Genomic DNA, 15,325 nt, shown 5'->3' with positions numbered 1-15,325 from the left:
TCTTCTGTTGTCTCCTGCCTGCCTGCTTCCTGAGCTGTCCTTTTGAAATCCAGCCTTTCCAAGAGGAGGAGGTCTAGACTGAGGAATCCACAGGGCACAGCAGCAAACAAGACCTCCAGACTCCACAGACTTCTTTCCAAGTACAAAAACATGGAAAGAATAGGGAGAACTCTGCAGGGATTGGATGGATTCCCAGCTACTGCAAAGTTATCGGCAGCTCCAAGAAGGAGCTTTTGTTTTGTCATTTAGCTGAGGTCATGTTACACTGGACTAATTTTAGACAGTCCCTGTATAATTCCAGACAGAGGGAACCCATCGCACCCTCCTCTAGCTGGATGAGGACTCCCACTGGCTAACGGTGCTCTTCTAATAGGGAATAATCCTAGGGTTTTTCTAGATGATCAATAAGCATGCAGTCAATTACTTTTCTATCACAAAAATCCAGTTTTACAAGGAACATCCACTTTTTGTAAAATGTCCCCTTCTCATGCAACAAAGTGTTCCAATATTTTACACTAAGCATCACAGCTGAAAGAATTGTTGCTTGATTGCGCATTAAAAAGTAGTACAACCTTCTGCAATAGGTTACATTTGATCTGTGGCAAATACTTTGACAAATGAATCAATTCATTAATCTATTTTCGCCCACCTCAGATCTTGTAAATGTGTAATTCTAGGAAATACTGAAAAGGAATTTTATGTCAGTTTTTTTTAACCAGCATTTATCTCTCTTTATTCCTAGAATAATATCCTTTTTTAGCTCTTTGAGCTAAACATTTGGTAAACCTTGGGCTTTTCCACATGGATTTTTTTCATCTGTTCTGGCCTCATACTACTTTGGTTTATTTCCTGATTTCCCCATGCAATTTTGTTTTTGTTTTTGGGGGGTATTCACTGGGTTTGTTTTTATTATGATCTTTTCTGGAAGCTGTCATGGTCCAGCCTGGCTTAGCTGTGCCGGGGACACTGAGGACTCCTCAGATGAGGAATTAGACACTGGCATCCCATCCTTTCCTCAGCCATCAGCAGAGGCACCAGAGGAAGATGCAGATCCATGCAGGACCACAGCCTCAGCCAGGTACAAGAACAGAAGACCCTTAGCCTGCTGAGCTCCAGACCAGATGCAGGGGACCCCAGACTGGCATGCCTTCCCCCCGCTTCTTCTGAGCCCCGCAAGCAATGCCAGAGAAAAATGACTTACATGAGAGAAGATGCAGTGCTCGTTTAGTTGCTCAGCATCGGCCAGGCTTCAGCTATGACAGAGAGTGTTTGCAGGAGCCGGTCTGATGTATGAGCCAGGTGCATAGCATCTCCAGCTGCCAGGTAAGCATCTGGCTTAAAAGAGGCCAAGGGAAGAGCTGCCGTGTGGTAGCAGTGGCTCTCCTCTGTCCCTGCACCACTGACATTGCTACATTCTGGCTCCTGCTTGCTTGTTTGCTTGCGTCCCATTCTGATTTCGGCTTGTGCTCTAGTTTCAGTTCGCTGTCTCCCTCCCAGATGGTAGTTTAAGCAGGTTTTCTGTTACCAGCATTCTTTTTCTTTTTTAAAAAAAGTCTCTAAGCTCCTTCCCTAGCCAAGACGAAAGGGGAAAGGCATATTTATACAAAGTGAGGGGATAGAAATTTACCGGTACTTTAAAAAAAAGCTGGGTATTCATGGAACCTGTTTAAACTATCATTGCAAAACTACATCGATATATCAATATTTTAGTGCTTTTTTAAAAAACAGAGTTGTGGTGCTGTGATATTACTGGTAAGGTGCCTGATGACTTCAGTACCCTCCCGTGAAAATCCTGATTAAGGCACATGTGGAAGCAAATAAACTGATTCCACAACTGTGAAAATGCACAGGGAGGGCAGACACGTGGAACAACTGTGCCCAAACCAATTCCAATGCTTGTGGATTGGCTGCCAAGAAAACCAGAAGTATGTTGAGTGTGCAGAAATGATCCTTGGTATCCGGGACGTAGGTATAGATTTTTTAGGGGAGGGGTTTGGGGTGGCCCTAGGGCATGGCCACGCCTCCCCAAGCCCCGCCCCTGGCCCAGCGCTTATAAAAGCAGCTCTCCAAGGCCGGGGACGGCAGACTCCCCTGCCCTGCCCTCCCCTGCCCACCACCAGCTGGGCTCCCAGCCGGCAGCCGGGTTCCTTCTGCCCTCCCCTCTGGGCAGAGGCATAGAGGGAAAATGGAGCCCGGTGCAAAATCTGAGTTTTGCGACCCCACCCCCACCCCCGGCAGCTGCTGTGATGCTGGAATCCACCCCAAAACTGCATCACTTTCAATGGTGTTTAAACTAGAGAGCCCAAATTCTCCTTTTAAATCCACCTTAAAGGGAGAATCTGGGGTCTCAGTTAAACAACATTGAAAGTGATGCTGTTTTGGGGTGGATTATCACCCACCATGAAACAGCATCACTTTCAATGTGGCGTAGTGGTTAAGAGCAGGTGCATTCTAATCTGGAGGAACTGGGTTTGATTCCCTGCTCTGCCACTTGAGCTGTGGAGGCTTATCTGGGGAATTCAGATTAGCCTGTGCACTCCCACACACGCCACGTGGGTGACCTTGGGCTAGTCACAGCTTTTCGGAGCTCTCTCAGCCCCACCCACCTCACAGGGTGTTTGTTGTGAGCGGGGAAGGTCAAGGAGATTGTAAGCTCCTTTGAGTCTCCTACAGGAGAGAAAGGGAGGATATAAATCCAAACTCTTCTTCTTCTAAACTGAGGACCTCAGATTCTCCCTTGAAATCCATGCCAAAGGGGGTGGATTTAAAAGGAGAATCTGGGGAAATTTGGAGGGTGCCTGCTGTCAGGGGTGCAATTGTTAAGCTGGCAGCACCAAACTTTTAGGGTATCTGTAGGAGACTCTCCTGATGATACCTGCCAGGTTTGGTGAAGTTTGGTTCAGGGGGTCCAAAGTTATGGACCCTCAAGGACCATAGTTTTGGACCCCCTGGACCAAACTTCACAAAACCTGGGTGGTAGCCCCCTGATGTAGCCCCCATCTTCTATTAGCTCCCATTGGAAACAATGGAGGATGGGGGCACCCCCTTTGGGAGTCCATAACTTTGGACCCCCTGAACCAAACCTCACCAAACCTGGGTAGTATCATCAGGAGAGTCCCCAAACAATCCCTGAAAGTTTCATGCTGCTAGCTAAACAATGCGCCCCCTGCAGGCCAAAAACTGAAAAACACTAAAAATGTTTTAAAAACCCACAAACAAGTGGGCGGAGATTCGGACATGAATGGGGGGGTTGAACCCCCCCTTACCTACGTCCTTGCTTGGTATAATAGAAAAGCCTGACTTCTGCTTCTTTTATTTCCAATAATTTAAATTTTTCTTTAGTCATATACTTTCATGTAGCCATCTTTATGCTCTTCTTTCACAGTTTGGATTTTTTACAGATTACATTAGCCTTGAATGAATTCTTATAGGATTTAGTCCATTGAAAAAAGGTTTTCCAAGTTTCACAAGCAACAGTTTTTGTTTACCTGTTGTTACATTAATTCTCAAACAAGTGTTCAGCTCACCATTAACCCTAGAGATCATGTATTTGTTGGCCAACAACGAATTATCCAATCTTCATATTTTGTTTTGAAGCTGACCACAGTACCACAGGGGCATGGAAGGGCTTGTAGTTTAATATCCTCCCTACTTAGATCCCTTTCAATAAATGGAGGGGGGAGGGAAATCAAATCTTGGAAAAACTTCAAGAACAATGTGGGGAGGAGGCAAAGACTTTTCCTTCAGCATGTTGAACAAATCTCCCTTTAATGTCTCATAATTTTACCGTTGGATATTCTTGAATTACTTTTGGTAATGAAGTTAATAAGCACTATTAAATATTTGGTGTACAAATTGATGGTGGTCTTTTTTTCTTTTGCACTACACACACACACTGTTTTAGTAACAGAGGAAACAGACATGCCCTCTGTCCTGGTGGAGAAGTAGCTAGATTGCCCACTCCCAATTTAGTCTTTTCTGAGTATTTCTTCAGTGGCTTAATATTTTTTTAAAGGTAAATGCAAGCAAAGCTAACCCTACCTCCCACTTAAAGAACTGTCATTTTATTTAGTTCTGAACTCTCTTTTGCAACACTGGGGTGCCCATCTATTCTGATTTTTTTCAAGACCAGCATGCCAAAAATAATACAATTATCTAAAGCAGCAACTCCACCCTTCTCCATCCCACTTCATAACTTTTACATGTCTTTGAGCTGAGATTTTTGGGACTATCTGCACATATTCACCAGTCTTTTGGATAAACCCTGAGTTGATTTTTTTCCTCACATGGGATTCTGATAGCTTAAGTAGTTTTATTGATCCAGGTTGAAGGTCTGCAGTAGGTTTCTCACCTGCTACTATAGACGGAGTTTGCCCCAAAGAAGAAAATGAGAAAGGATGCCCAGAAAGCTGCTGCAATTTCGTCACCTGCACAAGAGGGAGAAGTTAGCAAAATGAGAGGAAGCTCTTCTCTACCATCTCCCTGCTGAAGCTTAATGTTAGGAAGGCGATGAGTCACCTAACCTTAGCTGGCAAGCGAGCAAGAGCAAAGGAAACTTAAGCTTTGCCTAAATTAGGAAGGAGGAGATAACATCCGGCAATGAGGCACGATCCTTCAAAGTCAGCCCTGTTTAGGATTCAGAGGATTGTGAGAAAAACTACATAAACTGATGCACTCTAGCTGTCACAATACAACAAAATCACGTTTCGACATTCATAAACATATATTTTTAGTCATCCTATATATCTTATTAATCATAATCACAGCATTACATGTGCTGAACTCATGTGAATAATTTTCTCAAATACATACATATCACAGAAGAAACTTTTCAACTTTATATACGGAGTTCAATATGGAAAATAAATCTTCAACATCCAAAAGGTAGGTGTCCAATCAGTAAATCCAAAGTCCTCAATATCTATACAGGTAAGTATTTAGTTCATACTCTTCCATATGTGCAATTACATAAACATCCATGCAGGTAAGTGTCCGACCAATAACTTTTTTCTTAAAGCGAAATCGTCAATATCTGCACTGGTAAGCATTTAGTCCATACTAATTCATAAAACTAATTTCATTAACATCCATATAGGTAAGTCTAATCAATAGCAAGTAATAAATCCAGAATTGTATATAAGAGAAATTTTCTGATATGACTGCCTTTTATCATGAACTTTGCCATGCTCTGTGACCTTGATAACAGGAGGAACAAAGAAAAGGCAACATGGCAAATCAGAACAGAAAACAGGTAGGAGAAATGAGTGGTGGTAAAGACCTGAAAGAGCTACTAGCAGAGACCTAACTATGGATCCACTTACAAATGTAAATTCAAAATGGAAATATTCATTTGGACAGAAATATTGGACTTACTTCAGCTTGAGACAAGCCACTGTACTGTCCTTGGATGGAGAATCCCTGCAAGAGAAAAATAGGTTTTCAAATATGCATACCAGAGAATCTCCCAGGAAAGGGGAGAAAGGACTATCTCCTTCATCAAGCTCATAATATGAAAGCAGACACTGTGGGTTTACCTATTTACTACATTTTTATCATGCCTCCATACATAACTCCATACATTGGTCTCCCCGCCTCCTTTTTATCCTCTCATCAATTACCCTCTGAGGTAGGTTAGCTGAGAGAAGGTAAATGGCCCAAGGTCACCCAGCAAGAAGCACAGATGACTGGGGATCTGAACCTCCCAGATCCTTTTACAGGTATACCATACTTTCTTCCATTTCTTTATTGATAACATTTGCTATAAAATACATTCTATACACAGAAAACATATAGCTGTAATTTAATTTCGTTCAGCCACTTAGTACTGAATGGTTTTTCTAAGTGTGCATCAACTCATAATATCTTTAGCCATATGGTACATAAGCTTTAATTTTAACAACTGTAAACTAATTACGCTTGTGTAGCAATATTCATTCCGCCTGATTCTGCATGCATCATGGATGATGGGGTAGAATTCTGCAAGAAAGGCAACTTGAAGAAAGTAGCATTTTTTTTTCTCCAAACAGATCTCCCTTTCGAAAAGCCTCTAGTGAAGCAGCTAAACAGAGGATACATATTCTCTAGCACAGACTCTCCATAATAAATACAGATGCAGTTTTTGCTCTGTAAAGATTGAGTCAATTGTTTTTCTGCCCGAGGAAGAATAAAAAGGAGAAGCATGAATAGGGAGACAAAAGTGATGTTAATGTTTCAGGTACATTCTAATCGGGACTGGTATTTTACATGTAAGGTTTTGGAGGTAAAACAGAACCAAAGGACATGGGTTCATTGTCCTTTTAGCTGAAGATGAAAATTCTCTCCTGAGATTTATGTGTCTCTTACCTGATTGGCTGACAGGAGAACCGGTCCCAAGGAGAGGCCAGGATGATAGGGAATAGTGGCTCCTTTGGGTGGTGACTAAAGGAAATCCAAGAAGAGTCATTGTGCTTTTCAAAAAAGGCCATCCATCTCCATACCCATTTTTCATTCGTTTGTTTGTTCCTTCATTCTTAATGTATTTTATCATGCCCTTCCTCCAGTGAGCTTAGAGTGGCATACATCATTCTCCCTTCTGCCATTTTATCCTCACACAACCTTGTGAGATCAGGTAGGCTGACAAGGTAGGCAACTGGGCATTTGAACTCACGTTTCCACGGTCCTAGTCCAGCATTCTATCCACTATACAATACTGGACTCATTTGTACTCACTATATCCTAAATATTTTAGCACTCATAATTTATAGGATACAATGAATAATGCCTGGAGATGTATACTGTGTTTATGAAATGCCAAATCCAGAGTCTGATAAATTTCAGTTATTAACAGTTATGGGAAGAAATGGATAAAATACAGATGCTCCTAAGGAAAGGGATGGAATTTAGAGACAGGGACTGGAAGAATGGCTGCTCTGGTCACAAAGACACTGCTTTTCCTGTGGTTTTGCATTTTAGCATGTGCACCAGGAGGGGGCTACAGTTAACTGGGACCTAAAAGGGAGATGGAAAGGATAAAGGAAGAGTGAAAAAAGTAGAAAGAAAAAATGGAAGTGCTGATTGAGAATGAACAACATCAGTTCTTACATAATTCTGGTACTGGGGATGGGTATTCTACTAACTTTTATATGAAATACAAACCCTAAATTATGTCAGTGGAAATTTGAAAGAAAATGTAGGCCAGACTATTCCAAACACAAATAACTACTCAGCCACTGGGTACCACTTCTTCATGGTAGCCTAAAAGGAGGGCGCATCATTAAGTCCTGTTTCTGCCTGACAACGATAGGAGAGCAATTAAGTGGAAGGAAAGGGATAAGAACCAAACCTCTAGGATAACAGCACAGATCTGTCGCACGCACTGGATGATGGCATCTGGCACTCCTGAAACTGTCACAGCTCTCTCAGTGGAGTTGGGGAGGAGGTCTCCAGCCACCTGGACTTGTGCTCCTGTTGTCTGCAATAAGAACAGGAGCTAGAAACAAACCCTCAATTTTTACTGGCAAAGTCTGTCTACATGGAGATCTGGCCAGTCAAAAATACCACTAAAGATTTCCACCATTGAGCTCTGTGAACTATTTCACTCTAGTATCCTGTCTTCACTGTATCAAGGGCTTTATAAAAGCCTATCCATTTAGTAAGAGAATCTAAAGGCTCCTTCTTGTGTCACAAGCCCCTGTACAAGAATTACTATAAACACAAATTAACATTTTCTTTAAAAATTCTGAAAACTTGTAGTTCAGCCACATTCCTGCTGAAGAAGAAAGGATGTTGTAGTGAAATAGTTCACAGAGCTTCATGGTAGAAAGAAGCTTTTTGAGTATTTTAAAAGAAGAAAATCTGCTAAAGTGGAACTGACAGCAACTATGGAAAAGTATCACTATAACAAAAACAACATAAATGAAACTGGTGTCCTTGACCATATAAGTAAATTACACAGAGGGATGTAGTAACAAGAATCATTCATAAATGGTGCACAAAGTCCTCACCTCTCGAATTTCCTTTATTTTGGCTCCTGCTTTGCCAATAAGGGAGCCACACTGGCTGGCTGGGATGACTAGCCTAAGCGTTACAGGTGGCTTCGATATAGTGCTCCCATTGGTAGGTCCTGTGCCCAGGTCCTAAAATGAAGCAAAATCAGTAGATGAGCCACAAAACAAAACAAAACGAACTGCATTAAAACCATCCTTAAAAACTGACAAATGTATAACTTCTATGTTGTACCCTCCATTCCAGGTACCTGATAAAGTTCCCTTGAGATGGCCTAGTTCCTCTCTTGCAGATCTCCAAGATACTTTTGTTTGATTAATTTTTAGACTCAGACAAGCAGTTACGAATATTCAGGATCAGATATTACTCTGCTAGAAATTCAGATAGTTATAGGAGTATTCACTGAGTACATGATGCAATTCCATCCTTTTTTTCCTCCAGCAGTAGAGAAAGGAGAAATTTCCCACAATTAACCTTAGCAGGTTGTGTTGCATAGAAGCTGAGGCTGGTGGTTTCCTTACCTCTTCCAGCTTGAATGCAATCATGGAAACAGCTCTAAAAACAGCATCAGTGGATCCTGTAATAGTGGTGATCCGCTCTGGACAGGATCCCTCTGAAATAGTTATCCGGGCAGTACTCTAGGAGTCAAAACCAGGAAAAAATAATAAAAGTAGCTGGAAGATATACAGAGCTGAAAGATTTATAACACTTTCATTATATGTCATAAGAAAAAGAGAAGAGTTAAAAATCTTACACTGAATTTGTCATCAGAGAGGAAATTAAACTTTCACCAATATTTATATGATAGTTCATGCTGACTATAATAATTTGTACTTTCAAATGCTATTTTCTGTTTTTGTGTGATGAGTTTATCACAAATCAGTGCTTAGCTGAAATTAACAAATCCAGCAGCAGCTAACCTGCCACCTCTAAACTGAAAATACCTGTGTAAAAAGTTGTGTTTTATACAGACCAAGCTCTAAAAAGTACTCAATGTTCTCAGAAAAATGTGAGCACATTCTTCAGTGAGAGAGATGGTTTTTATCCATTAAACATTATCATGATCTTTAAGTTTACTATACAGCAGTGGAGAAGCTAGAAGTATATGTATTTATTATTTAAAAGTGACATGAAATTATGGAGAGCAATGATCTAACTTTAAAGAAATGCTGGCAAACAGTGCTGCCCCAGCTTTCTGTCTGTCTAAATTCTCTCTCTGGATCCTCATTTCCTCCACAAAAGCTTCCTACATACAAAATTACCAGAATGCCATACGCATTCCATACCACACCACATCTGAAAACCACTCAGTAGGCAATTGTATGATTGGCATCCCACCCAGCCCCACTGTGATTAAGAGTGGGTCTACTTTTTCTCCATTGCACTTACTTGCTCTCGTATCTTCTTCACTGTCTCTCCCTTCTGCAAGACAACAAAATTTGGTTAGACTCATACAACTTTAACAGATATAACAAAGAAACAGTCATAATATACAGCAACTACATTAGCCTTACCTTGCCTATGATACTGCCAACTTCCTGAAAAACACAAAAGAAATGAAAGCTGAATTAGGGAAAATTTACACACCAGCACCTGTTCTGCAGTGCCTGAAAATGAGTAACTTGAAACTATTTTATCTCCAAAACAAAAGCATAGCTCATTCTGAATTTGGAAACTTGAATGAGAAGATTGTAATTGTTTCTTGCCATTGGCCCATTCATTTTAATTCATAGAACCTTTTCCTATTTTTTAAGAAGAGACATCACTATGGTGCACTTGCGCCTTTTAACTGAAACATCTTGATAATTTCTCCGCATGTTTATTTTTACAAGAGTTAAAATGTCTGATTCACAAATCCATGGTAAGACTCCCATATTCTGCAACATCATATTATTTGTGTGGGAGATGTTTATGTGTGGGAGGAGTATTCGTGGCTCCTCTTCTGATTAGCCAGCAGGACAGAGCTCATTAGGTTTTGGAGCTGGGTAGAAAATAACGCTTGTTACCCAGGCATTATAGTCGTTGTGGCAGTGGAGGTTTGCTATTGACTATAATGGAATCAGGATTACAGCCTAATATGGCAGTCTCAGTGTATTTACCTTTCCATGCATAAGCATCCGGAGAGTGAGAGTGATACTGAGTTCTGTTTCATCAAGTCCATTATCTGAGCCACTCATTCTATCTAGTGATGCCATAGTATAGGAATGCATGGATCGGCTTCTAAGGAAACCAACACCCCGTGGCGTTTAGGAACTGTTGAAGCAGCCAAATCTGTAAATAGAGAGACACAGAGAGAAAAACTAAAAGAACTCATAGGAAACATCTCTTATAAATCAGCCCAATTGGATGGCGGGATGACAATAGTGGTAGAGTTTCACTTGACATCCTTTGATACTTCCTGTCCCAGAGCACTCCAGAGAGTAACGATTGTGATGAGCCCTTTGGGGGTAGGGCGGTCTAATAAATCGAATAAATAATAATAATAATGATGATAATTGTGATGATGATGATGATAATAATGATAAAAGGAAGTATCACATGAAAACACAACTTTTCCAGATGTAATTTTCAGAAACAAAAACAAACAACCTCCCCCTTCCTTTAGAAACTCTGTGACACATGGTAATATGGGTAACATTTAAATCTAATTTCTGTCTCAATCAGGCTTGGTTATAGGTCATACTTTCAGGGATGTTGGGGTTGATATTATGAGGATCAGAACCTCAGCATCCTTTCCAGCTGGACAAATGCTCTGCGATTCATTTAATTTTAATGGATTTATGGAAACAGATGTATAACAGCTCCTGTTATGGGACCTGCTACTGCAGGATAATATCTCACTTCCAGCCATTCTATGTGAGAAAGGTGGATGAGAAGGCGGAGTGATGGCTGCAGTCTGTACTGAATGCCCAAAGACTGTTCCTTCTTGGCTCTTAAGCCACTTGTACATTGCAGTGGGTCTCTCATCGCAGCTACAAATGCAGATGTATTTGTAGTGAGAAAAGAGTATCCACACATCAGGCTTCCCTGAGTTTTTCCCGCCCCTGTCCCCTGCAGCAGCCTTTCTGCACCCTTCTCTCCACACTACCAGAGGTGTTTTTTAATTTATTTTTAAATCAGTAATTTTCATATTGATGTAGTATCACTCTATAGTGATATGCCAATTACTGATTAAAAATAATAATAACAAGCCCTGTGATGGCACTGGTGTGGGGGGAGGGAGGAATGGCATCTATGCAGCACTGAGCATGGATGATGGTAACAATATGCCCATGACAAGAGAGCCAGAGTGGTGGAACGGTTACAGTGTCAGACTAGGATGTGGGAAACCCAGGTTTGAATCCCCACTTGGTCATGGAAACTTGCGGGGTGACCTTAGGTCAGTCACATATTCTCAGCCTCGACCCAGGTAAGTATTTGGATGGAAGACCTCCAAGGAATGCCAGAGTTGTGATGCAGAGGCATGCAATGGCAAACCACCTCTAAATGTTTCTTGCCTTGAAAACCCTATTGGGTCGTCATACATCAGCTGTGACTTGATGGCAAAAAAGAGAACAAGAAATGGACTAGAAAAGCTCAGGACTTGTCCAGCCACACAGTAGCAATCTGACTTGGCTGCAACCTGACAAAAAATGAAGAAAGAAGGTTTAGGAAAGATCACAGCAAGGCCTAGGGAAAGCTGGAAGATGCTTGAAAACACCACCATGCTAAGAGGAAGCAGGAAAAAACTCAGTTCTGGAAGTTACCTAAGGCTGCCTGGTACCCACTATGTCCAAACCCATGGTAGATAGGTGGACATAGAACCAGTAGCTACTTGTATCAGTTTTGTGGTAGACCCACACATGTGCATTGGTATTACTATTTTGACTAATCATATCCAGATGGTAATATTATAGAAGCCCAAGTTTTGTTTTAAAGAGTTCATAATAGATTCCAAGTTTTTAATTTGGTTATCTAACCGGTCTTTGTGATTTATTATGATTTTTCATTCTACGGATAGAGTATGACTGTATTGATCAGGTTTATAGTTTACAGTGCAAGCCACTGATGAAGACTGTTTTTCAAAACATGTATGGCATTTGTTTTGTCTCAATGTCTGTATGTAGTATGATTTTGATTAGTTATTACATTAAACTATCTGTGTCAAATTAAACTTTGTGCACACAATTGAATTGGTATATATTATTTGTATAATGCAATATATATTTTACCCTTTAATGGCTAACAAGACTCAAAGAAGGGTGGATGTGACCCATCTGTCAGCAAAAGAACCATCAAGCTCTTTAGATATGTAGAGAACTTAGCCAGAAAAACAGAAGGGTAGTGAAAGTAATACCTGAGCCTACAGAGGCTTAAAATGACCAAGAGTTATTGTCTCCTGAAAACTGGAAAGGCAGCAGATTTACCATTATAGAGGAGGAAGAAGGAAAGATTACACAATGACCACAAAGAGAACTGGGTTTTCTTTCCTTTTTATTCTCCATCCAGTCTTGGACTGGGAGTTATCACAGAATAGCTGAATCGAAATGGTCCCCATGAGCATAAATAAATAAATAATGCTAAGCAAAGGAAATGTAGTCCTGTACTTGAAACATTGGCCTCTTCTGCACCTGCAGAATAATGCACTTTCAATGCACTTTGCAGTTGGCTTTCACTGTACAAAATAGCAAAATCCATGTGCAAACAATTGTGAAAGTGGACTGAAAGTGCATTATTCTGCATGTGTGGGCCAGAGGTATGAACTAATTCTGAATTATTATAGCTTCAAGTCAAAGAACCTATCCTTACTTTAACATCTTAAGGATGCATGAGAACAGGGTCAGAGGATTTGCAGTTAAACGGCTTTTCATTTGCATCCTTGCTTGGATGTGCTATGTAAATAGATTTGCATGTGCTTCTATTACTTTATTAAACCCTATTACAAATTGGAGGCTGCTAGTCTGATCTCTGTGATCATTCCAGTCCCAATTCGGACATGCTTACCAGGGAGAAGGGGGAGGGGCAGAGTGTGATCCCTCCATTCCTGGAGTGTGTATGAGCATATGTTAGTCCCTGCAGCAGCTAGAGAGAAAGCAATCACACTGAAATGGCAAAGCAGTAGAGTGCTAAAGTCTCTCTGCTTTAGCAGTAGGACTTCTAAGGCTAGGAGGCAGCAATGACCAAGAGAGAATGGTAAAAGGGAACAGAGAAAGGGAAGATGGGAATGATGATGTCACAAAAGAGGCGACATTGAAACATCCAATGCGGTGGGGTCTAGCTCTCAGTTCCTTGCTGGTAAGAACCCTATTGGTCAATTGAATGGCAGCAAGGGGACCCCTTTCCATCCCCAGCAGGGGTATGGCAACACCAGTTATTTGCCCTTGATTCAAGGTTGTTGGGAAGCAGCTTATCTCCTGCTTTCATCAGCAGCATGGCACACAAACACAAATACCTTCCATGTACCCCCTGGATTTTCTCCAATATTTTCCTAATGTGCTTTTCTGTGATGGTTTGGCAAAGATCATAACAAAATTATGATGGGTGCTATGTGGGCAGAAAAATCTGGATTTTCCTAGTCCTGCCTACACAGCAGCCATGTTCCAATTTTCCTTTCCCCAGTTTTTGTATCAGCCATTCCCCTGTCCCCTCCAACTGCAGGGCTTTGGGGTTTTTTTTCCTGTAGGATGGAAGCTGACTACTGTGATATAATGGTATATTGCTATGTGCCTCATTGAAAAAGCCCCCTGGTGATGCAAGGTGGGGAATGGCTACTGTAGGGACTGGGAAAGGGAAAATGTGGAGAAACTCAACACATGGAAGTTGGCTTCCAAAGGAAAGTGTTGGCCATAGAACAGCCCAGCCAGGCCTGGGTTTATGCACAAGCTAAGTAAACTATAGTTTAGGACTTCAGATTATGAGAGGCTTCTAAATATTTTTTTAAAAACTAAATTCTAATTTTTAGGATAATGTTAAATTTGACAGCTTAGGACCTAGGTACATCTGTAGCTTTTACAGGGCTTCAAGTGGACAGCACTTGGTTCAGAGGAGCTGATGCTAGTTTTTATGCCCACTCTACCTGACTGATCCTCTCTTCCCAATGTGCAAATAAATAGATATCAGAAGGTCATAACACTCGGTGTTCTCTCATTCAAGGAAAATGAAATCCTGCACCTGGAAATTCTCACCCTTCAGGAAAGGAGGTTGTGTGCAACAACATTATTATTTAAGATCACTTCCTTTAGAGTGCTGCATAACATGAGGACAAAGCAGAACACAGCTGAAGGGTAAATGGATTTAGAACTAGGAAATCCTTCTTTTGCTGGCATGTGTGCTCTACCAGCACAACAAAACCAATCCAGGTGTTAAAAATAGGACTGGGTACAAGATAAAAGACTATTTTGAAACTCCCGACAATCTGACTTGATGTTGCAGGGTAGCCCAAAAGATCATGTTTGTCTCTTTCAAAGAAACCAGTTACAGGATATTCAAAGAACTAATCCCCTCTGGAACCAGTTCTCATTCAGCAGATACCCAGTTTGTACAAATAAGTGCTACTGGGTTAAACAGGGTAAGCAGCCATCTCTTTTAAGGGAATGGCAAACATTGTGACAGTACCCAAACTAACCTGGGAAGTACTTATGCTGGTGGATCATTATTGTTTTACACCCTGATCCTTCAATCAATCCAGGTTCATCAGAATAAAATAAAATTGATTGATTTATCAATCAAATGCAAATACTTCAAGCTGAGTAATTCTATACTTTACCTATCAGCCTGAGGTTGCCTCTAACCAGTACTCTTGTCATATTTCTTTTAGCTTTTCCTTAAGACTTTACACTGGCAATTCCATGTCAACAAACCTGAGAAGGGCATTAATGTAAGATTTTTCAGACCTTTAGCCATGTAGAATCCATCTAACGGATGGGAGAACAGCATTAGGTCTTCTTCAAGCCCTACTGTGTTCATCCAAAGGCCTGTCAAGATCCTAAGTGAAGACAAATACACATGGAGGAAGCCCCAGAATCTATGCAGACCTCCACAAGAACTTGGGGTGGAGGCCAAGTCTTCCATCCCCATCCCCAACAAAACCATAGTATACAAAATAGGAGTCTAAATTTATTCACATAGGCCTGAAAAGCAAGAGTTGGGGCTATATTAGGTTTCCCCAGAGTGACAGTGATTAATTTTTTAAAACAAAATTTGGGGATTCAAGAGATTTAATAGTTATAACAGTATGTTGATATAACAGCATTCTAGTTTTGCTAATCAAAAAGAATGCAAAAATCCTGGCCACCGCTGGGGGATTGGAGAAGGGAAATGGTGGAGAAACCTGCCATGCGGAAGCCACACACCTTATTTGAAG

The 15,325-nt window shown here is 41.0% G+C and overlaps 1 protein-coding gene across 2 annotated transcripts in view; it reads right to left on the bottom strand.

The window, feature by feature from the left end:
* Positions 1–15,325, bottom strand: part of PCBP4 (poly(rC) binding protein 4) — a 41,439-nt gene that overhangs the window by 7,286 nt on the left and 18,828 nt on the right. For both annotated transcript variants that reach the window (XM_048488242.1, XM_048488243.1), the window contains 9 exons: positions 10,083–10,254; positions 9,498–9,521; positions 9,373–9,405; positions 8,505–8,621; positions 7,983–8,114; positions 7,322–7,450; positions 6,343–6,417; positions 5,374–5,418; positions 4,352–4,427 (listed from right to left, as the gene is read on the bottom strand). In XM_048488242.1, the coding sequence (XP_048344199.1) occupies positions 4,352–4,427; positions 5,374–5,418; positions 6,343–6,417; positions 7,322–7,450; positions 7,983–8,114; positions 8,505–8,621; positions 9,373–9,405; positions 9,498–9,521; positions 10,083–10,193 (742 nt within the window). In that variant the 5' untranslated portion in view covers positions 10,194–10,254. The remainder of the gene's footprint in view (positions 1–4,351; positions 4,428–5,373; positions 5,419–6,342; positions 6,418–7,321; positions 7,451–7,982; positions 8,115–8,504; positions 8,622–9,372; positions 9,406–9,497; positions 9,522–10,082; positions 10,255–15,325) is intronic.

This window comes from Sphaerodactylus townsendi, linkage group LG03 (assembly GCF_021028975.2).
Source record: "Sphaerodactylus townsendi isolate TG3544 linkage group LG03, MPM_Stown_v2.3, whole genome shotgun sequence".
In the NCBI taxonomy this organism is placed as follows: domain Eukaryota; kingdom Metazoa; phylum Chordata; class Lepidosauria; order Squamata; family Sphaerodactylidae; genus Sphaerodactylus; species Sphaerodactylus townsendi.
This window is presented reverse-complemented; position numbering and strand designations above follow the sequence as displayed.